Source organism: Antedon bifida, chromosome 7 (assembly GCF_963402885.1).
Source record: "Antedon bifida chromosome 7, ecAntBifi1.1, whole genome shotgun sequence".
In the NCBI taxonomy this organism is placed as follows: Eukaryota; Metazoa; Echinodermata; class Crinoidea; order Comatulida; family Antedonidae; genus Antedon; species Antedon bifida.
In genome coordinates this window covers 14,787,331-14,812,927 of record NC_136232.1, presented here as the reverse complement: position 1 = coordinate 14,812,927, position 25,597 = coordinate 14,787,331, and the positions used below count along the sequence as shown (strand labels likewise).

At 32.8% G+C, this 25,597-nt stretch overlaps 1 protein-coding gene across 1 annotated transcript in view; it reads right to left on the bottom strand.

Annotated features, from left to right (window-relative positions):
- Positions 1–25,597, bottom strand: part of LOC144849182 (gamma-aminobutyric acid type B receptor subunit 2-like) — a 43,337-nt gene that overhangs the window by 3,020 nt on the left and 14,720 nt on the right. Inside the window, exons 4-17 of the mRNA XM_078706216.1 lie at positions 22,765–22,866; positions 21,693–21,758; positions 20,012–20,200; positions 19,227–19,457; positions 18,921–18,981; positions 17,558–17,638; positions 17,175–17,325; positions 14,949–15,081; positions 13,076–13,183; positions 12,218–12,340; positions 11,484–11,591; positions 4,718–4,942; positions 1,864–2,016; positions 517–640 (exon numbers count right to left, since the gene is read on the bottom strand). Of these exons, the coding sequence (XP_078562342.1) occupies positions 517–640; positions 1,864–2,016; positions 4,718–4,942; positions 11,484–11,591; positions 12,218–12,340; positions 13,076–13,183; positions 14,949–15,081; positions 17,175–17,325; positions 17,558–17,638; positions 18,921–18,981; positions 19,227–19,457; positions 20,012–20,200; positions 21,693–21,758; positions 22,765–22,866 (1,855 nt within the window). The remainder of the gene's footprint in view (positions 1–516; positions 641–1,863; positions 2,017–4,717; positions 4,943–11,483; positions 11,592–12,217; positions 12,341–13,075; positions 13,184–14,948; positions 15,082–17,174; positions 17,326–17,557; positions 17,639–18,920; positions 18,982–19,226; positions 19,458–20,011; positions 20,201–21,692; positions 21,759–22,764; positions 22,867–25,597) is intronic.

Here is a 25,597-nt window from a genome sequence, read left to right as displayed (position 1 = left end):
AAAATAATTAAATATAATTACGTTTTTTAGCAATTTATTTTACATAAAATCAGTTATTCATTTCAATTTCATTTCAGGATTTTTTTAGTTGGAATCAAAACTACAAGTATTTCCAAGGTTTTTCTGATGTAAAAAGTAAAAGAAACTTTTTTTGATATAAAATCTTACAATATCCATATTTTTAGTCGCGTGGACGCGACTCTATAGTTCACTATGTCGGTCTGTCGGTCTGTCTGTCGGTCCGGTATCACTATGCGTTTTAGCACGCGACTTATGGCTGTTGGCCTTGTTTATTGAAAACAGCGTATCATACATGTAATTGAGGCGAGATTAAATAAACCGAATGATATTATGCAAACATATATCATATAGTATACAAATCTGAAAGACTAGGATAGAGGGACAAGGAATTAATAAATTGAAATATTATTAAAACAATTATTCTGGTATTGCATATTCACAATTGTTATTTTGCCCACCATTCGAGTTTCTTTTAAGCTGTGTATGTTTACTTACCAGAATATTCTGATTTGACATTTTTATGCTGATAAGGTAACTGGTTCTTATTATCCCTTTGAGGGATTACGTCAATCTCTAAGGCTGAGACTTTCTGTTCAAGTCGTTCAATCTCCACTTCACACTGGAATAATACAACAATATTATTATATTTACATTTATAGTTCATGGAAATGAAAGCAATTTATCACGTAAGATATAAAGAACAAATATCGACTGTGAAATGAACTTTTTGCGTTATGGTTGTGTCGTCAATGTTTGGGTGTTTGATAATGTTAGGAAGATGTATTGTCCCTTTGTCAAATTCCAAAAAAATAAAAATAAAAAGATTTCGAAAAAAAGTGGGTCATTTTGAAGTATCATAATAGTTATTAACTTTCACCAAAAATTAGTCGGAAAAAAAATCATTTAACTGAAATACAGACGTTTTTTGGTTCAAAAAATAACTTTGACTTCCAGACAAAGTTTTCGATCAAAACATATCTTATAATGCAATGCGCTTATTTGGCTACTCTGTATGCATAATCATAAAACTTTCTCGCGATCTGTGTGAAAACACCTTCTCAACCGTGACGAGTTGTAAACAATCCTAATTAGCATCATGCATAATGCGTACTCATGGTTTAAAATCTTTGTTTACTTTTAATCGCGACTATTTTCCAGACGAAATGTAATCAAATTAATTTAGCTGTTAATTACGTAAAATTGTTGTTTTTGGCTCGAATTTTCGACTTAAAGTGAATAACTTTAATATAACTTTGATATGGCCAATTTAAATTTAGTATATTTTGACTTTAATTTTTGTGTGTTTCAAGGGACAATACATCTTTAATAAAAATAGTGAAAAGTAATGGGCCAGTGATAGAACCTTGTGGTATACCCATAAGAACAGTTTTCGGAGAAGATATGACGGATTTGATTTTTACATGTTTGATGCGATTTGATAGTATGAAAAAAAATGGACTTAGTTCTTCGTAATACGAAATTGTGGCTGATGTACGACGCGTCGTAGTGACAATGAGAAATTAATTGGAATCAGTGCAGTATACATTACAATTTTCCGGGAACAAGTACGCATGTTACGTCCTCTCTGGTGGGCGTGACCTTTTCCTGTCTTCTTGGTATAGTATTTTTCAGTCAAACAGGTAGTCTCTAATTGGCTGCTGCACCACTGTTTGAATTGTATACAAGTAAACCCCCACCCTACAAATCCGGGACCGAGTGTTATACACATCAAATACGCTGTCTGTTTAGTTTAGTCGGGATCTCAGTTTATTACACCTAGCATAATATGAGGGCCATGCACATCACATCAAAACCCCAGGACTACATTTCTAATTATCATACCTGTTGTAATCTTTTTTCTGCTGAGTTGTTTTCAGAGGTAAGCTTTTCTATTTTTTTCCCATTATCATTTACCGAATGGAGTGGTGTACGTTCAGATCGTATTACAGCCCTTACTCGGTCATTTGCATTGGGATTTTTCTGTAATTCAAAGATCTAAAAAAAAAATATAATTGCAAAAGATTCGGTTACATATATTAATATTAAATGTAAATATAGGTTATTAAAGGTAATTTTGACACATGGCGCTGAGCTCTGCCAGACCAAAGGGTTACCTCTAATACAAAACGATCAATCTTTTTGATTGGCCAATTGGCTTCCTCAAATTTTTAGTAACAGATACCAGTGAGTACCAAAACAGTACCATTCATAATCTGTACACTTATTGATAACTTTATTAATTGCTTTAATCCAAAACTCTTCCCACTTTCAATATAAATTAATCAATCTCGGAATTAAAGAGCATGTATAAAAGGCACTTTTTTGGGGGAAAATAACAATAAAGTGAGTAGGCCTACTACAAACATCATCTGGTTTATGAATTTAATGTCAACATGAAGGTTAACGGTAAGCATAATTTAAATTCACGGGAAAAAAATGAAAAACTTAAAAAAACTGTTAAATATATTGTGTCTACTACATCTACTAAAAATTAGATGCTTATTTAAACTTCATATTCGTAAAAAAATCAGACACAAAAAACAATATTGACGATTGAAGTTTTAGCGAGATTTCTCAAAAAGAGAACCCCACTATAGAAACAATTATTAAGAAGTTCTGATCTCGAAAACAGGGATTCCCTATAGAACATAATTATTGCGAGTTTGGTGTAATGGTTATGTATCCAGCCTTTCACAGTTGAGATCCCTGGTTCAATTCCTGCTGAGGATCTTTCTTTTTCATCATCATGTATTTATAATTTGTTTAAATTATTAATAATACATTTTATTTAATTTTTACTATGATGCTAAGCTCAACACATGTTCTGATAGTAACTTACCTGTAGACAATGGATGAAATAAAATGTTTCATTAGAGTAAACATTATATGAACATTCTGAGCAGGTTTTTGAAAAAATCAACTCTCAAGCCTTAGTGTAAATCGAGAGGTGCCACAAGGAGACCCTTTAAGTCCGTACCTTTTTTTTTATTAGCATTAAAGTTCTTTCGTGTAAAATTAGAAATGACAACAGAATAAAAGGAATAAATGTAGGAAATATCGAAATTAAATTAGTTCAAAGCTAAATCTATGGAAATCCAGAAATCTTACCTAATGCCGGAAAAATTGTATTAATTAAATGCTATGGCATTTCTAATTTTATCCATCTTGCATCATGTATTTCGGTCCCAGATAATGTTATAAAGGAAGTAGAGTCTATTTGTTATAATTGTTTATGGAGAGGAGGAAAGGGTATGGTAACAAACACAATTATTGGTACAACTGAGGATGGAGGCCGCAACATGATTGATGTTAAATCTTGTATTAAATGGGTACAACGTTTTTATTCAGAAAACTTTGCTGGGGTAGTGATGTTTTATTTAATTGACAACACATTTGTAAGGTCATGGCAAATTGTTCCACAATTTTATAACGATATAATTAATACTTATATAGATTTGACCAAACCAGAAAAGATAGACGTACATTCACAAATTGTATGGAATAATAATGTTGTCAAAATAGGTACGTGGTAGAACGGTTTGTGATGATATGTTTTTAAAGAATGGTAGTATATTAGTAAGTGATCTATATAATACTGACAAATTGTTTAATGAATATTGTTGAAACAAATCCTTGCTCCTATTTAAATTTATTATTTATAAAACCATTATTTTGGGATATGAAGTTAATAATAATACTGATATATTATTGAAATTAAGCATATTAATTATTAAATCATTGATCTTCACTTCAGAAGACCATACTCTTTTGTTTTACTCTTAAATTTAGATCACTTTTTGAGAAATCTTCATTTTCATTTTATTACAATGGAATACCAGAGTATTAAATACAAGGAATCAGAATTTAAAAAGAAGCTTTTGTGTGAAATATTTTTACATTTACGATTGCAATCAAAAGTAATGAATTCGATTTTGAGATATATTGCGTGATTTTGTTGTTTTTTTTAATTATTTGCATCGTTATTTTTGCTTGCTTATAACAATTGTTATTATTTAAGTGATTTGTGATGCTTTTGTGTTGTTTTTTTGTCTTTGGAAATATTTTGAAAATAAAATAAATAAATAAATATAAAAAAAACTCACTAGCTTTAGCGGTTTTTTGGTTCAAATGTCGTATTCCGGTTATTTTTTGTTGTAAAATGTTTCATTAGAGTAAATATAATTATTTCACTTTAATGTTCACTTTTAATCAAAACAAACACTTATATCTAAACAAGGAAAAGACTGTTGTACATTGTACCTTGAAAACTGGAAACCAATAAGTCTACTGAATGTTGATAAAAAAATATTTACAAAAACAGCCGCAATGAGAGTAAAATCGAAATTGCCGGAAATAATTCACTCCGATCAAACTGTTAAAAAAAGGGTATATAGGTATATACAGTATTTGATATAATAGATCGAGCAGAGGAAAAAGAATCTACAGAATATTCTCCTTCTCATTGACTTTAAAAATGCTTTTGATAAAGTTGAGTGGAAATTCATAGAATATTGTTCATGACATCTCGCTGGTTTATTGAGATTGAAATTTTTGAGAAAATTGCCACACAACAATACGTAATATAAATACAATATTTGACATTTTTTATACAAGAAAATCACGTAATAAATAAATGAACAATTTTTTATTATTTAATTGTAAACGATAATTATTATTAAATTAATGTTATATTTACCTTAGGAACGAAAACTAGTCCTAATGTAAGAGAAGAGCAAAAGATAATGAAAGCAGAGATGATTCCGAACGCAGCATTAGGGCTGTCTTCTATCATAAACATGAGGGCGGCTCCACATACACACAGAAGCATTACGTTGTACACACACATACCAATATATTTACTGTCATTTAATGCAGGAATGCTGACGTGCCGTGTTGACCATGCAAGTAAACAACCAAACGTCTGGTAAAAATAAGCAATGCTATCATTAACTAGTATTCTAGCCTAAGGATTCGTTCACTATACATTTTTTTTTTCGCGTCGCGCCTTTAGGCAGTTATATTCCAGAGGAAACTGTATCACACGGAAGTTTTTAGTACTTAAACAAAAAAAGGAAATGCGGACTGGGCATACTCAAACCCCTAGAAGAAGAAGAGAGTCTATTAAAACAACAATCTCAGCGGGAAAACCTGTGATTTACAAAACAGTAAACAACAAAGACAAACAGGGAAAAAATGACGGGAGCAATTAATTAGGAATTAAAAAATAAAGAAATTTATAAATAAAATAACGGATGATTATTGAAATTAAAATAGTTACTTACTAAATTATTATTATTCGTTAAGAAAAACAATTATTTATTTATATAAACATTCAAATAATCCACTTTTTACTATTCTACATCTTTTGAGTACAGGCAAAACTACATTAACATTAGAATGATATTAAAAATATAAGAATTCAATAAATATTAGTTTATAAAAATATACTGCCTATTTATATCATTATTTATAGTAAAAAATATATACAATTTTATAGTAAAACAAATATATGTAAAATATTGATCATTGGTTATTATTATTATTCGTTAAGATTAAACAATTATTTATTTATATACAAATTCAGGCAAAACTACATTAACATTAGAAAGATATAAGAATTAAATAAATATGAGTTTATAAAAATATCGGTAATATCATTTATAGTAAAAAAAATATACAATTTATATTAAAATATATATATAAAATTTTGATCATCGGTTATTAAACGAAATCCGTAAAATGTATGAATTTTTTAATTAGCTTATGATTTAAATTCAAAATTATAAATACATTAAGCCTACATATCAGTTATGGCGTTCAGCTTGGTAATCAAATATGGAACAGTACTTTGTAGCGCGATGTTCTGCATTTCGAGATATTTAATTTGCCAGCATTACGTAGCTTCATTTTATGGTCAATATTGTTGAAATCTGGTAAGAAGTGCCGATGTCTTTCAGATGTCAGAAATATTGTTTACCGAATTTGATCGCGAGTGAAGCTCTTCTGTCTTCTAGCTTGGGAATGCCAAGGGTATTACATGCTGCTGTATATGATTCGTAACCTCCATTTATGATGCGCACTGATCTCTTCAAGATGCTCAGACTGATGTTGTGATGTGGAGGAGTGCCAGACTTGGAAACAGTACTCGATAACAGGTCTCACATAGGTTTGATACGTGTAGATCAAATCCTTCCTCGGGACACCAACTTTCCGTAGTATATAAAGCATGTATAATCTTTTGGCAGCCCGCTCAACAATGTCATATCCCATTTCAGGTTGCTTTGCAGTGTTACTCCCAGTAATTTACTATTGCTAGTTTCCTCAATGGAAGCATTATCTATATTAATTCCGGTAATTCTGAACCCAACACGTAATGTATTGCACTTTGTGGGTTTAGGTGTCATATCATTGGATATACACTAGACAGCAAGGACTGGCTTGAGAAGGATTTACTACCGATGTAATGCTCGCAATTGTAAGGTCATCGACATACGTCAATCTATCTACAGATCTATCTAACAACATGTTATGGTTTTAGATGTAGACAAGTTTCCCATTGATCTCACTCTCTGGCACCTTTCCTGCATACAACGGAGACGAGCGAGGGCCTAATACTCCATGTGATCAACTTCTTTACCACAATAGTGTGGTTTATGTGGTCAAATGCTTTACAGTACATACAGTACATTTGACCGGGTTTGTCTAAACCCTTATGAAGGAAATCGATCAACTGTATAAGATAGTGGTTAGTGGAAACTCCTTTAACATTCCCGAATTGTTGGCTATCGAGTTGATTTGAAAAGTCTGACGTAATCTATCGAGACACAAATTAATCTCTCTAGAATACGTGCAAATAGCGGTGTCAAAGATATTGGTCGCATTTCATCTGGTCATCTAGCACTTTTAGATTTTGGGACTGCTGTGATAATAGCTTCTTTCCATATTTTTGGGAAAACGCTCTTTTCCAGGCAGCAATTAAATATATCAGTAAGCGGTAAAGTCAATTCAAGAGCAAACTCTTTAATGATTATTGTTGGTATATCAATATCATGAGTAGCCTTGGTGACAGATAGTTTACATAACTATTGATAGACCTGACCCTCATAAATTACAGGCGGTGCTCTTGAGGGAAGATATGTAGGGAGCTGGGATGTGATTGCATATGTCAGCTAAGTTAGCTTGTCTTCTGTTGCCTGGATTTGTACATACTTTATATTTGAATTGTATTTAAGCTACAATAAATCCACTCTGGTAATAGGCAATATTCTTTTATTCTTTTCACAGATTGATTATGGGGCAATTGTTGGGTTAGGCCTAATATTAGTACTAACACTAATAGTAGTACAAAACATAGCCAAAATAACTCCTTAACAGAATTATTATTAACTGGATGGTTCTTGAATACTGTAATAAAGCTTTGGCGTAAATAACTGGAAAATGCACACAATGATCTATGTGTAGGCATACCGCAGAACTACACACATGTGGTTTATGTAGTCAAATAAAAATCGTACCATGAGAATTACCTCCAAAAGAGAAACAAATTATAAAATCAAATTTAAACGACCCGTCGTGTGTTTTGGCAATCGTTAACAGAATACTCGTGGCAGATTTAATTAATGTTGGGGTGGTTGTCATGAAACCTTGCCAATTTAATCGTACAGAAAGATAATTACAAATTTGTGTCACAATATTTCTTAAATTCGTGTACTATTCTATTCCTTTTCACACATATAATATTTGTTACTTCATAATTCATCTATCTATTCCATATTTTATAATTACAATAACTTGTTTCACAATATTTCTTAAATTCCTATACTATTCTATTCTTTTTCACATAATTATATAATCTTTAGTAATTCATAATTCAGTATCTATTCCATATTTATAATTACAATAATTTGTGTCACAATATTTCCTAAATATACTATACTATTCTTTTTCACATATATAATTATCTTTGTTAATTCATAATCTTAGTATCTATTCCATATTCATAATCACAATAGTTTACACGTTGATAAGAATTCCATGTAAGTTCAAATCAGGTGGCTATTTCAGCCACAAGCGTTGTACATAATAGAATTCAACGTATTATTTCTGCAACCGTCCTTCTTTTCTATAACAGTCTCCAATTTACTGATACTAGTAAGTAAGTGTTTCCTCTCCGTCTCATTCAATTTCAATATCGTTACTGTTCTGGTTTCCCGAGTCTTTTGGTTATGAATTCAGTTAGTCAATCCGTTCTTCAATCCTGTAGGCTACCACTCAATTATCAGACGTAAAAGAAACATTAGTCAAGTGAAGGAGTTATTTATTACAAGACTACAATATCGCTGAAGTGTGCATCAAATTTCTCTTACTTTTTTGTTTTCTTTATTTTCTCCGCTTAGCTTCTTATTCATACAACACTAGTAGTTTGCCACACCCAATCAAGTAATGCAACACTCAGCTTACTCCTAACTCCTTGTTTCAACCTCGAGCCGTTCCCGCACACACTTTATATACTAACCCATCATCCAATAAGAGGCCGCTACGCATGAATGACCCCTCATACGGTACAATGGAACAACAAATTAAATCACTTGCGACAGTGGTACCATACGTTTTATAACATTCAACTTTTCTTATTGTTATGATCAATTGACAAGTGGTCAAGTACATGACTTTGGAAGTTTTTATACAGATATTGACTGCTTAGAGGTTAAATATAAGATTTGACATCCCCTCGGGAATGATATTATGTTCGAGGGAATATATATTTCCCGAAGCGCCAGCTGAGGGAAATATATATTCCCCGAGAACATAATATCATTCCCGAGGGGATGTAAAATCTTATATTTAACCGATATAAAAGGCGATATCTGTTATATTATATAGCCAAGAACAAGTCTGCTGGGTTGGGTGAAGCTAGGCTAGGCCTCCTATAGTATTTGTATTGTATGTAAACAAGCCTGCCTAGACACCTTACCTTGCGAAGAATAATATACAGATAATTACTAATTAATGATTCCTTGGCAATAAAATATTCACTTAGGCCTAGGTCGTTTAAATTAACAGAAGAATTTCCATCAATAAGCCTATTAATAATAATATTATAATCAGGTAGGCCGAATAAACAATTCGTCTTCTTCTCTCTTCGAGGAGCCGAATCACCGGATGTTCAGCGCGTACTAGTTACTAAGTTACTACCGTGAGTATTGACCAATCACAAACGGTGTTTCATCACAAATGAGGGCGCTATGTATGCATAGTTTAAATAGTTTAGATGATTAATTTCTTCAAGCAAGCTCCGTGGCGCAGCGGTTGAAGCGTTGTCTTGCGATGGAGTGACAATTCCACAACTCCATCCGAGTTCAAGATCCAGTAGATGACTTTTGTTTATTTATCGGCAAACGCGATGTTGCCACACGAAAATTACACAGTCAATATCATCGAACTCGAGAATTTATATGTTTAACACGATTATTACGCGAAAATTAATCGGTCAATATCATTGTTCTCGAGGATATATACGATTTACGATCCTCGCAGCGGTAGTCATGTGATGCAGTTTCAACTAATCACGTTCACGTATTTACATAGGCTATGTAATATTGATATATATTTCCCAACTAACTTATAAAGTTTAAATGATTAATCGTATTTTGTGTTTTATATCAATGTGTCATGCCAAAAACAGACGGTATCAAGGTGCCTACAGGATCTAGCTCTTATTTTTCTAGGCCTACTAAATTATAATAATTAACTTTTATTGCACAAAAAAATACTATAATATGGTCAGTGGCGTAACTAGCGATGAAACTAAGGGGTCAACCAATAATTTGCGGGCCAGAAGTGACCCTTGGTATGGTCGAGGTTTGCTTCCCCCTTGAAGCAGTTTACGTGCACACAAATATGACAATACATCTACAACAACTCGATCTGTCCGCCAACTAAGGGGCTAAGTCTGGCTTAAACAAAAACACTAAACACCTAAATATTGGACTATGGAACGCAAGGTCCTTGCCAAACAGACTTGGTGATGGATCATACCTTGGATATATGTGCGTTGACTGCTGAAGCATGGTTGACGGGTGATATAGCAGATCGGGTGGTTTCAGGAACGACAATACTCAGTGGTTTTGAGTTAACTCGTAAGAAGAGGGGTGGTGGGATCAGCTGTACAATATTTCTTGAGGGTCTCTTTCACGAAAACGTGTTTGTGATGAATCTTTCACATCATTCGAATGTGTTAAGCAAAGCATAACCACTAGCACTGGATGTGAATCTTTCCGTATTGTGACTCGATCATTGAGAAACAACATGGACTTCAATCTGACCATGCTCTGATCATCTGTAGTATATCTATGCCACACTGTCCTTCTCCTGTTCGGAGGGTGATTACCAGCCGCTATTTCAAAAGAATCAATGTTGATCTATTCGTAACTGATGTTAAAAGAATGCAAAATGGCACGCTGGACTTATCATCAGTGTCCCCTGTAAAGTACAACAATTCTCTGAAGATGCTCTTAGACAAGGATAATCCTGTTCAGAATCACACAATTATGTTTCGTCTAGTGGTACAATGAGAAGCTTGTGAAAGGAGAAAAATCTGGATCAGTTGTTAATCATCAAATCTTTCACATTGTGACAACTACTATCATTCACTTGAGCAAGCGAAGACCAAATACTACAGACATAATGGTAGCTGAGTCTGAATCGAATAAGTTGTTTTCCATGATCAGGAACAACTTCTCGGATCAAAATAAACAGCATTCTTCCTGAGCCGAATACTCCAACGACAAGATTACTACAATTCGTCTGGAATTGGATACCTCAACAGAAGATGAAAATTTTTTTCTAACCATGTCATAACCAATGATCAGTCACTAAGTGCCTGGGCTCTCATGACAACTGAAGAGGTAAAGAAAATTGTAGCAGATTCACCTTGCAAATCAAGTTCTCTTGACCCGCTGCCAGCTTGGCTTTTCAAAGAATGTAGCGCGATGCTCTTTTCCCAGCTATAATAACTACAACAGTACAATCAATATTTAAGGCAGTTCTTGATTCCTGTGATAGAGTTCTGTTGGATGGATACATTATATTTGTGTATCATCTGCATATGTGACATATTGCAGTTTGTGGTGATTGATGATATCCCCCAACCTGTATACGGGTTAAAAAGTACTGATCCCAGAACCGATCATTGGGGCACACTGAACATTTGCACGCGAAGCGACACGTGTCAGATCGAAGCGAGTCGCGCAAAGCTTGAAAAAGTTACTCGCAAAGCCTTTGCGAGCTCCGAATCATCACCGCGTTTAAGCTGAAAATCGACTGACGCCTATACATTCGATAAATACACTGAAATCGTTCGTCGCGTCAAAAAAAAACCGATTTGACGCTTGACGCATGTCGCTTCACGTGTAGGTTGTTCAGTGTGCACCGGTCTTCAATTAAAATATTGGTTTACTTACCATCAGAGCGCCTTTGTATACATAAAGTATAGAGAGCCAAACATTCTTAAAATTGCTGACACATGCGTAGGCGATGGGTTCAATAAGTACATCTCTACCTTCTTCCACCTAATTAGAATGCATGCAATATTATTAATATTATTAAAGAAACTGGAATAAAAAATGGCTAGGTCTAATACCAGTAATAGTGATCCAAGTAACTAATTTAATATTAAGATGACACTTGCCTAATTGGTTTAATTTCAAATAATAACGCATCATTGTTCAATGAATATGTTGAATCATTCATAGTATGGTGTAAAAATTATTTTCTTGAACTAAATACCAGAGAAACTAAAAGGTTATTGTTGACTTTAGGAGGGAAAATAAAACTAATGTAAATATTGTAATTGATAAGAGAATGTGGAAATAGAAGAAACTAAAACTTATTTAACTCAATAATGACTCATCCCACCCATTACATTCAGACATTATTATTAGCAGATCAGGAAAAAAAAGCAAAACATATCCACAAACCGTTTCAGATTCACTGTACACGGCATGTAATTTTATTTAATCAAAACTTTAAAAGATAGGAACTAATTATTTAATTTATTTAAATATTTATCACATTTTATAATTTATTGATTCTATTAAGGGACAAATATACTCAACAATTATTTTCAATTTTCAATAAAGTTGACTAGCATCTTGAAATATTGAAATACTACATTTGATATTAGCTGTTAAATTACCTTTGGTTCAAGGTACTGTTTCGCAACATGCATTGGATCAAAAAGTTGCCACGTAATCAAAACTATCGCGTCAATTACGAGCATTACAGCAACCATGATAATGAGATGTCCATCTTTTATTACCTGTAATTAATAGCTTATCATTATACGACAGAAAATATGATTTTAGTAGAAGTAGTCTAAGCTTACTGATATAAAATAAGCATAGGCCTATGTAAGAGAAAAAGTTAACAGGATAGTCAAAACAGCTATAGAGTTTGAGCGTGACAAACTAATCATTTTAATTCCTAATACCAGATAAACATTAACAAATAATTTAATAATAATAAGAGTAAATATTTATATAATAAATAGTATACATTTGTATTTAGAAACATTGCTGAGTTTTTTGTATTTGAATGTATCTAGGCATTATACGTGGTTATTACTACGATGTTTCAAATGCAGAAAATCAATTGTTATTTCTTTCTTATTGTAAGTGTAACTTGTTTGTCATTTAAAGTTCCTTCCCATTATAGTCATGCAATGTGACGATATTATTTATAATTCGTGGTATGCAAGTGACAGGTTGGTAAATAATGTGCGATTTATATCAAATCAGATTGCCGCACATTTGAATGGCCTAACAGATCTCCGACTTTAAGATGGAATTGGAGAAATAATTGAGAATTAAACAATTACAAAAAATAGGTGGTGTGTTATTAAATAAATGTTTTGTATTCCTTGAAGAGAACAGTCAACTCAGGAAATATTCTTTCTATTCAACTCTAATAAACATTCATTACTATTTTTTACATCACATTACTAAATCGTAATAATTGATTTTATGTAGACAGTGTTATAAAACAAATCACAAACCTTTTTTTTCATTTTAACATTAGTAAAGATCCTGTAAACACGCCATGTTTTACAAAACATTGCACCAAACGCCAATGTAAAAGACACACAAAGGAACCAAGCTCTTGCCTGAAAATAAAAGTAACTAAGATTTTCTTATTTGTATTGTAATGCTTTATTGGAGAGTGAGCCATTCCTCGATTTGACATCGTGGTCTATTGCAATAACTCTGCAATCGAGTAACCAGCTGCCCTACTCTGACGTAATTTGTACTTTATACTAAGTACATTGAGAATACTTGCGAAAAGATTTCGGGTGGGACTCGAACCTTTAGATCACTAGCTTGGCGTTCATAATTCCAGACCACCGAGCTTGCGCTGATGGCTAGTGGTTAGATTAGAGCCCAAGTAATCAGCGGGTACTGCACCAACAGGGTTGTTGTCAATGTACTTAATTTAAAGTACAAATTACGTCGGAGTAGGGCAAAACATATGACCAATTACTCCCTGACGCAAAGCTATTCCACAGTAGTTAAATACAATAACAACAGGTTCATCATATTAAGGGCAGAAATAATAATGCGAAGGAAAATAATCGGGGCAAGATGGTTCCTTGAGGAACACCTCCAGTTAGCACTTTCCGTTCCGAAAAGCAATTTTTATATTTGCACTTTTGTTTCACGGTTTGAAAGAAAATCGACGACCCACAGCAAGATAGATGGAGATAACTACAAGTTTGATAAGCTATTAAAAGCAATTCGACGGTCGATCAAGCCAAATGCTTTGGTAAAGTCGGGTAAGAACCAGAGTACATATTGATCCTCTCACAACTTGACATTAAGAAGTTATAAATATCTATCAGGCAGTGAGTCGTGGAAATCCCTTTTTGGTTTTGGCTAATGTAGACGTCAGAGATATCGGTCTTAATTTGTCAAAAGAAGATGGTGTCTATTTGGGAAGGGGAATCACATTTGCCAATTTTCATTGCAAAGGAACTTTGCTTTGTGCCAGAGAGGAATTAATAATATGTGTAACAGGAAGGCTAAACTCATAGGCACATTCTTAAAGTACCTTTTGGGTGATGCAATCCGAACCGGCTGCATTAGCAACAGACACTCTTTTCAAATCCTCAAAGATGTCCCATGGGTGAAACTGAGGAGGTGGAACCGGACTTGGTGAGTATGTAGGAACATCATTTAGTTCTTTAATTTTGTTCTTCATCCACTTATATTGTGAAGTTTAATTGTTTTAATAGGGAAGAATTTGTTTACAGCGAAATCAATTGCATTATAAAAGATGTCCATTTTGGTTTGTGTATCATGGGCATCAAATACGTCGGACCATGTCTGAGATTGCATCCATCTACCTCACTGATTCAGGTTGGAATCTGGTTGAATAGGTTTAATAATATGGTAATTTAGATGTTTGTTATTTAAAGGCTTGACCAATACCATACAATGGTCACTCTTACCAATGGGAGGTAGTGATTCTGGGGTTTGGTACAAGTAAAACATTATTAGTAACCATTAAATGTAAATGTAACACCATTATTTATCCAGCTAAAGAGAGCTGACCGAACAATCAATTCCTAGATTTCCAACTTTCAAAACAAAAAATAGTCTAAGATTTCTTAACATTTTCTCCTGTTGTTACCTTAGTGGTTACATTTTGCTACGTTAGTTACATTTGTGGTTAAACTGTTGTTACGTTAGTGAATGTTACATTAGTGGTTACTTTGTGTTACGTTAGTAGTTAATGTTACATTAGTGGTTGATTTTTGTTAAGTTAGTGGTTAATGTTACATTAGTGGTTGATTGTTACGTTAGTGGGTGATACACGCTAGTCCTACTGTACTGTACACCACTAAGAAAGCGGACTCCGCAAAAAATACTTACAACACAAACTACTCGAAATTCGTTGGTGCTAAGAAACGCTTTATCAAGGCCTAATAAAAACACACATGAGTATGCTAATATGCCACCCACAATTATCAGGTTGTTAATGTTTGGACTTGACATCTTAATGTACCTAAAAGAACAAAATATTTAAATGTAATGTGTATTTTGTTATCAGTATGTAATAATTACAAGTTTTAAGAAGTAATACGATTGTATCGAAGTCTAAGAACAATGTTAACTAATTTGAAGTAAATTATACATATAGACATCATCAAATTAAAAACTAGACATGGAATTTGCCACGAATCATGTGATACGCGCAAACGCCACAAAATTTGATTATGCTAGCCTATTACCATTTATTGTTAAATTCAAGGATATAGAACCAGTAACAATAATATCAATATTCGCGAGTGCTACGCTAGAACCTACAGCAGGTTAGGTTCCTAGATAACCAATCATGATCAATAAGATTTATACACTACTGAACATTTGGCCTGGCCAAAAATAGAAATTGAATTTAAGCGCGAGTGACGACGACTTGTAATAAAATATATAATAATTATATTGGATTGTTCCATTCATCGCAAAACAATACATTTGTATAAACGTATATTAAATCTAGCAAAATAGAAGTTTTTAAAGAAAATCGGCCTGTCTTCAAGATTATGATGCTGTGCTCGAGTTATTAAAAACAATTATCGTAGAAGGATATAGGTAAATGCGAAGCATCCTGGTATCATTATGTGCAGGTATTTTTCAAGATGGACATCTATTAGACTGTGTATACTACGATCGGAAAACACCCCTATTTAGGGCAATTTTTCTAACTCAATTTAATTAGTAAACAGGGTTACGTCAGGTGGTTAAAATCAGTACCGAAAGTACGAACCAACTTTATATACCATCGAGTAAAAATTCTAGAAGTAACGCACGATTTACCGAATTTTGCCCTTACGTAAATTTATATATAGATATACACGCAGACGCACTTGCACATTGTACTGAAGGTGTGAAAGTAGGAAGGCACTTAATACAAACATTAAGATTTGCTGAAAGGTCAATGATGATCAAATTGATAGAATTATTGAAGCAGTTAAAATTACAAAAATGAAGATCAATTACAAAAAAAAACTAAAGCCAATTCAATTTCAAACATTTATGTTCTTTCAATTCGTTAAAACTAAATGTTAATAACAACAACATTACAAAATGATAATGAATGAAAATAATTAATTGAAAGAAGGCATAATCACTGAAAGGTTTGAGTCGATATTGTTCCATATTTCTTTATTTTAACAACAAAATGAATAGTTTTAAAACGAAATCTCTGATTTCATGTGTAGATTTTTAACCGTTGGCGGTAGAAGAATTGTCCGGTTTTTATTTAATCAAATCCTAATTTTGAATACTCTTATTGATTTTGTTAACTCCGAACGTATTCAAAATTGATAAATGGCTTAGGTGCAATATTATACTAGATAAACAAGATACATAATGTTTTAGAAGAGGCAAAATTAATTCTAATAATACATCCAATAACTGATAAATACATATCCCAAACAATTTATTACAAGTTTTTACTTTTAAAACTCATATTGATCTAACTACGTAAAAAATGTCTATGTTTGAAATTCGTCACTACCTTTCATTAAGCGCCCTCCCTCTTATCAGTTATTATTTGGTTCAATTCATAGGCTTCTTACACTGAAAAACTAGTAACACTCCAGAAAATAAGTGATGCGAGCTAAAACTTCTTTCACATACACAATTTATTAACAATTGATGATCATAATTACCAAATCGGCATTTTATGTACCGAAAATTGAATAATCCTTTTATTATCCTTTTAATTAAATGATCATTATGTACTAGAGGCTATAAGTGTCTACAAGTTATGGTATTGATGATCTTTAATGTATTTTATTCTGTATTTTACCATGGCAATCTAACACCAGAAGGCTGAGCTCGCCCTGCCAAGATAGGAATTTGTAACAGTCCTTTGATCTTACGATTGCTGCTGCGGTAAATTCATACTATGCATCAAATTGTAGGCAATAAATTTGATTTTCGTCCGTGTCTGATATTTTTACAAATATAAAAAGTGATGATTGTATAGACATTTGTTTCCCTCTATTGGGAAGGGATAGAACGTGTTTTTAATGCCATGTGATCGTAAATTTATTACTACTACTTTTCATAAATTTAAGTTTGGTAGCTTACCGTTGTTTTCGGTGTTTCATGTTAAAAACCAGAAAGCAGCATGCAGCCAATATACCTAATGTTGCAATGCCGACCATAGTGAAAAACAAGGATTTTGAAATTTGCATCGTAGAGGATTCACTCAGCTGTTTATACGGTGGCGGGATATTACCTACATAAAAACAGAACATTCAATAAAAAGAGTCGGTACATTTTCTGTGTAAATATTACATCTAAATCATTAATAACATGATATTCTAAAAGTCTGCTAATAATGTATTCTTTATACTTCATTCATTTCAGTGACGATTTCTTGCTGCTGGTAGCCTTTAAAAATACCTTCACCCAAAAGTGACATCCCAACTATCTATACAGAATATCTACATTTAAATAAATAATCTCACCTGACCAACGGAATGCATCATTTGTTATATCAAGATTTTTCAGAAGTGAGTGATATTCACCAATCTTTACCATTCTTCCATCTAATATTAATAAGGATATAAAAAATACTCAACCTACAACCAAAAATAAACTTGCATATTTAATGTGTGAATTTATATTATAAATTAAAGGACAATGTTACCGAGAACCATATTTTGACAACGTATTATGGATGTACATATAATTTCAGAACAATTGCGAGATTTACGATATCACCGCGCGCGCTCGCCGAGTGAGCACTGTTTCAATAATTTGACAGTATGATTTATATATAATTTACACAGTGATACACAACACAATTGATTTACATTTACACAATATTATTTTAAAAACCGTTGCGTAATAAAGTTGGAATTTATTCTGACTACTTAAGCCTCCATTGATTGTGAGGGTGTTTGTTGTACGAGAGGATGTATCTGATGGGTGAAATATAAATGTAAATAAATTTACTAGTAGCTTGTATATCCTCAATAATCATATCTTAGTTTGATTTTACACATTCCACACTCTGAATTAATTAAGAATGTACCTCCTTTATCTAGGTTTCCATGACAACTGTCCATTTTGTAGGTTTTGTGGTGGGGAATAAGAAAGTTTTATAGCCTGTGTTATCTAGGAATACTGTGAAATTGGATAGATGAGTCAGATCTGTGTAGTTTTATTGAGTTTTAAAAGTAAGCAGTTGTTTATTTTTAATAAAAGCATTTTGTATTGGAATTCTGTGTTTCTTGTAGCTGAAATTGAGAACCTGGGTTTAAGTTATTATTGTTATTATTTTGTGACGAGCTACATTTAAATCCAAAGGCAAAATACTGAAAAATGACAATGCTGTGGGTATCAGTGGCTGGATCTCAATGGAGATACCAACAAAAAACGAAAAGCTAAATCAAAACGATAAAGTAAAACAGCCAGAAAAGTTAGCCGAGCTTTCGAGCAACACTAGCCCTTCATCAGTGCAAGTGAAGGTACTTGGACAAAGATAAAATTATCCAAAGTACCCTCCAGGATTACAACAAAGTCAGATCAAAATTGATACAAACAGTAGAAAATATTTATAAATCCAAAGGCAAAATACTGAAAAAATGTTGTGGGTATCAGTGGCTAATTCGTAAAAACAAATGTGAATAGACGACCAAAGCCTCTACTAATCTTGGCATTTGCCTTTAATCGGGTAACTATGCAAATTCCGGCAGTGACCACATAATGGAACCCTTACGTATTTTAATGTTTTATTATCATATCATTATCATAATTATTGGCGGCGGGCAAAGACCAAAACAAAAACAATCTAATCGCTTCGAATGTTTATGATTGTATACTTACCTTGGAATTGTCGAATTATTTGTGAGCCGATTCTTTCACCAGCAGTAAAGTAAACTTCGCCCTGTGAATAAATATTTCAATGTACTGTATGAAAATATAAAACTACTGTCCAGTTTTATACAATCTGATCAATAGTTAAAAGTAAACTCAAAGAAAAAAGTATTTGTATTGATATCGTATTAAATAGGTAGGTTAAAAGGTAATTAATAATCATTTGAAATTAAAATATAGTAATTTTCTCAATTGCAAATACAGTTGTGACATAAGGTAAAACATGCAACTATTTATTTAAAATTCAAAAAGTACCGTAACGCCAGTGAACTTGGTTTCATTAAGTGCTCTTGCAATTCTTAAAAGTAGATCTTCGTCATCATATTTAAACGTTTGAAGTGTTTCTATCTCATTTAATTCCATGCTATCAATTACTTTATCCAGAACCTGTGCCATCACCCAAACACCATCGTAAGCGTAACCATGAAATCGTGAATAATTGTTACCTCTAACTTGTTCATAAAGTCTTTCATATTCACTTGCTGTCTACAATTAAAAAAATGATAATTTACTGAGAGTAACGAGTAAATCATTTTAATACAAAAATAAAGTGTATATGCGAACCCCCAAGAATTAGACAGATGTAATTTGAATAATGCACTGCATAAAACCTTCGCAGTTTCACACCCGATTCTCTGTAATGTTTCTATATATCATAGGAATATTCGACGATACAGCATCGCATTATGTTTACCATCTAATCATAACCTAATCCTTAACCTGAACTTACATAATACAGCCACAGTATTTGAAATACATGATGTACTGAATGTTCGTAATGATACTGGACAAATAAGTGTCTCGTATGTCCAGCTACAGCACTAAGAACTGGGTATGTTTCAACACGGACGGCCCACAGAAGAATATACACTTCTCTATTATAAAGGATATCGGTCTTAGCAACTCTAAAGTCAATTGCACACGTAAAGGAAAAGGATAACTAGATGAGTTCAGCTGTATTATTATTAGATTGGTTTCGTTCACAGTTACTTTCATGCATTACAATCAATAAAATTGATTTTTGTCGAAAAAAATCTTACTAGTCCAGATATAGTTAGTTCCTTGCTTGAGCTCAGTGGTAATATGTCTGTGGCGATATAACCATTAATAGTTTTGATCATTTCTTGCTCTGTACATTGTATCTGTTTTGTTGGCCGCCACCATTTGTCTGAATACCACCCTGGAAGTATCCATACGTAATTTCTGTCAGAAAGGCCTTCCTTAAACACCTGGATATAAAAGAATTAAATAGTATTAAAATGATGAATGTAGATAAATAAATAGAGCAGTCAATCTTTCAACGATTACAAAACATCCATTATTTGTTTTATAACACATCCACCGTGAATTAATGGCCTAGATAAGTTATCCCGAATGTTTTAACTGCAACCAAATGTCAAATCGCGAGGGAAATTTTTTTTAATCTATGATGACAAAAATATAATTCAGGTATAATCCTACGATTACCCGATGTGAGAAGAAATGCTTGCTGCAGTTGATGTTATTGCCAAGTGATGTACAGTGTTGGTGAATGTCCTCTGATTTTTGTCAATAATTCGAAAACATTTATTTAGTTATTTCTAAATTCTTGATGCCTATTAAACGTTTGAAAGTTTCGATTATGTCTTTCTATTCCTCTTCCTTGTGAAAACAGGTACCATCTTAGTTTACTTTACTTTGTACTTTCTCAAGTGCTACCTTTTCCTTCTCCATTCATGGTGACCAGACTTGGATACAATGCTCTGAATAAGGCCCGATGTATTTGGAAAAATATCCATGTACTTGAAGGTTCTTCTGGTGACTCTCAAACAGTTTCCTGTCTGTTTTATTGCATTGCATATTTGATAAGTCCCAAATCCTTTTCGTCACTCGTTACTTACCCCCTAAGCCAAATGTAAAAATAATGAGGAGCTCGCTCAAATTCGCTGGTACTCATGTATGGAACGATCTACCGCAAGAAATTAAAGAATCTTCAAATTATTTTAATTTCAAAGCAAATTATAAAAAAAATCATTTCTTCGGAAGGTAATTTTACCCTTTTGCTTAAATCCAATTGACAATTGTATTTAAGGAATTTTCTCTTTTTAGACCATTTTATTACTATATTTGTAAACATGTTCTGAACAATTCATTTTATGTTTCATTTTATCTTTCACTCTTTTTCACTTCTTTTTCACTTCTTTGTATTGTGATTTCAAAGTTTTATTTGTAAGTCTCTCTTTTTTTAATGTCTTTTATGAATGTTTTTAATTTATTGCTCAAAAACAGGACCATATGCAAAACAGGTGCGATATCTATACCTGATATGTTGTTATCCTGTCTAAATATGTTTTAAATAAAAAATAAAATAAAATAAAAAATAAATAATGCTTTTTTAGAAAAATGGCAACATATTACTTCCAATACTTTACATTCTAAAGACACTAAATCAGCTGGAATTTTGCTTTTAACAAAAAGATGACACGAAATTACACAGTGGCCTACATTATAATTTCTTAGCCATCCACAGCCATATCGGTTATATGCTTTGTTTACTTCCGCTTCTTCGCCACATGCCGTGGTAAAGATTGCTGCAGCACCACCTTCAACAGTTTCGACCACCATAGGATTTGTTGACGTAGAAAAGAAGATGAGTAGTTGTATTTTATAATACTTTAGCAGTAATGCTGGTATAGAAAACTTTATTGCTATCTTACATAGATAATAATAATTCAAATTTACCTGACAGAAAAAGTTTCTTGCGTAGATTTCATCAAAAAAACCAACCAATATCCTAGCGTGTGATTTCTGCTTAAAAAAAACAACAAAGCTTAGGGTACACAATAAAAACAGTAAATAATTGAATTATTACTTAACACGTCGTTTAAAATAAAACAAGCTAATTACAATTTGCTCCCTAAAAAGATGGAAATTTTAAAACTGAGGATTAAAATGAGATTAACACAAAAGACTGAAATTCGTTTAAATATAAAAAAAATAATTAATTTTTAAATATTGCTTTAATTCAAAATATAATCTAGATGTGTTGGGAATTTGTTTATTATAGCCAGGAAGGTTATTCCATTCTTTGATTCTATTCTAATAGAAAGTATTACACATTCTATGCCTTGGATTTTAGGTACAGCGATATTGAATTTACTACAATTACTACTTGACCATGTAACGAAAATCTGCCCAAAAATATGTTAATGACACTTTAAATTTAACAATCCATCCGCCAAAACAGAAAGGTTCGTCAAAGTTGCGAGAAACCATGGATATCAGAAATATGAAGGTGTTTAAAGTGAAGATTTTCAAGATGGCGAGTGCTAACAATAATGATTTCAAGAATAGCAAAGTAGTCAAATTGGCCAAAAAATTATTTACGATTAATAGGGAGACGAGTCTGGTATCATACCGGTACCACGTTTTTGGTTAAAAGCGAGTTGTGTATGTCTTTTAGAAGCAAAACATTACCATGTTAAAACCAGAAGAGATTAGCATAAATAATGATGATAATAAATCAATTGCCAGTTTATTAAGAATTGAATTCGGAAACCTGTCGAATAATTAAAAAAAAAACTCAAAAACATTCAATCTAATATCATCTACCGTTTGTAAAAAGCCATGGTTGCCTTTTTCTAGGACTTTTAGAATGACGAGCAACGCAATAAAAACATATTTAGGATAATTTCTATGGTGCAAGATGAAACAGTCAAGTATTTATATCTTTCAAAATCAGTGCAACGAGGTTCTTGCACCCATGTACGTTGTATGAAACATGCTGAACCTACTGTAGAAACATAAACTTTACCTTCAGTTCCATTATGGCTGATTTGGTGTCATCTGAAAAACTAGCGCTGATAGTAATATTAACACCGTTTCGCTCGGCTTCTTTGTCTAGTTGATCCTGTGCCTATTAAAAATGACATATCTCTTTATTGTCAAAATAATAATAATAATAATTACATTGCTCAACTTATTTGACAAAAAGACCAAATAAAAAGCTTTCACTTGTCTGGACTTGGCCTTGTAAATGAAATATAAAGTAATTATTTAATAAGTAAATTAATTGATTATTAGATTTACCGCGGTATTTATTTCAGTATACTGATAATACTACAGTATTACGATAATTTGATACAGAACATCTTAATAATATTTGATTAAAAAAGTGTAGATTAAAAATTGTCTTGTTCATGTAGCTTTGTTTACGCTCTTCATTAAAGTTAATAGAATTGACAAAGATGTTGTATGTATTAAGTTTTCACATCGTAAGTAGCATAATATATCATTCCTGCAGTGCCCGATAAAAGGCTGTGCCTACGCAACTCCGGACTTCTGGGCTGATAACAGCCCATTGTAAACAAATAGTGCACCTGTTGCTATAAAGGCTGACAAAGTGAGAAGACCTTGCATTACCTCAGCTGGTCACAGTAAAGATATTTTACATGTTACGACACCGACAATCTATACGGTAAAGTCTTACCAATGGTTTAAACTTTACTAGGACTATTAATATTATCTTTTATAGATTTTGGTACTAATACATTGAAACTGCCAAATCAATGAAAAAAAATATGCCTTATCTTTGAATAGAATATAAAAGTGAGATCTAGTGACTAAGTCTACTTATGATGAATGTCCAATCTTCTTGAAGACGGACAGTCATAAAAAGGAACTAGTTTCATACATTTTGTTCTAATTTAAAATTTACTTTGCCAATAATAAAACCTGAGAAATTTCCTGTGTTACTACTGTCAATATATAAACAATAAATAATAAATATATAAAACAATTTCTGGATCATGTAATATTTAACAATTATGCAATATGTCCGGAGGTTTAAATGTTGATGTGGGTATTCTCGCAAGCGGCCTAATTATTCCACAAATAAAATCAGATTTATATTACCACAAAACGTATATGCTCACTACTTAAGAATAATTGTGTTGTATTTTTTCATATCATATCTTCTTCATCTTTATTTAATTATATTACCATATTACACTAAAAAAAATAAACGCCTCCCTCGAATAAACGCCCCTAAAACTCTCCGAACAATAAACGCCTGAGCATTTATTCGAATAAATACGGTATAATTGAATACTACCTTATTTCTGAGTGACAGATCAATGAATTTTAAATAGAAAGAGTAAGTGCTAATGAACCGTGTAGGTAAGGTTTCGGCGAAATTTCTTGTCGGCAAATTGCCATGTCGGCTATAATTGTCTGTAGGCCAATTTTCTGTCGGCGAAATGGTTTTCGACGAAATGTCCTGTCGGCGAAATTATCTGTCGGCTCAATGTCTTGTAGGCGAAATGTCCTGTCGGCTAATTATCCTGTCGGTGAAATGTCCTGTCGACAAATTGTCCGATCGGCAAAATGTCTGTCGGCAAAATGGCATTTCGGCAAAATGTACGAGTATCTTATCAACATAGTCACGGGCCTACTTATAGAGTGTATTACTTGGAATCGTGTGGAAGTTGCATGAGCTTATCTTGAATCGGATCAGGAATATAAACTCGGAGAATACCACCAATTTCATGAGAGCATGTACACACAGTGTTATGTCACACGGGTAAATTATTCTAAAGTGTATTGGATTGGCGACTCATTGATCTTATTGTACAACCAATGAGTGGAGCGGGCCTCATCGATATTCAAACGTACTTTGAAGACTCAGATACCACCTCATTTAAAGATGTTACAATAGTTTGTGGGACAAATGACCTTTCATGTACCGAGACTGTGGATGACATCGCATGTAAAGATATGATAACAAGTTAAGTCAAAGTCTGAAAGTGTGACATTGTTAAGTATCCCCCCGCGAACAAGACAAACTAGAAAGACTAAAACAACGATTTCAAGCTTTAGCCATGGAACAAAATATCGAATTCGTAAACAATGACAACATTTTTCGCTACATGGATAAGTATAGATAAATCACTTCTTAGTAACGACGGATAACATTTATCTGAAACAGGGGCAAATCAAAAACAACGTGTTCCCAAACGCCCGACGGAATTCTCACCAGACAACAAGATCAACGGTGGCAACATCCTACTTACTCCTTAATCGCAAAGAATGGAAGGCGACTAGAAAAACTTGTCTGCTACAACTGCGGAAAGCGAGGACACAAACAATATCGTTTTAAAAAGGAAAGGATTACACTTCGTTCACCTTAACGTCAGATCTTTGATTCCAAAAATGTCTGAACTCCGGCACCTACCATCTGAAATAAATGGTGCTGTCATTGCAATTTCGGAGTCATGGTTAGATGAATCAGTAACTAACAATGAAATTGACATCAACGGATACACAGCTTTACGAGGTTCGATTAGAAATCGAACAGAACCATGGATGAATAATTAGAAAATGAATTATTAGAAAATATTAAGCTCCGTGATTCTTTGTTAAAAAATTTAAAAAAGACAGGGTGATGAACAGACATGGTCTAGGTTTCGAAAAATACGAAACCAAATACGAGAGAGACGTTAAACGTGCCAAGAGCGAATTTACCAACACGATTGAGGAAAATAAGAAAGGCTCAAATAAATTATGGAAATAACTGAAATGATTAAGTTACAAGTTATGTTCTACTTAACATAAATGATGAAATCTGTTTTGACAACAATATTGTTGGT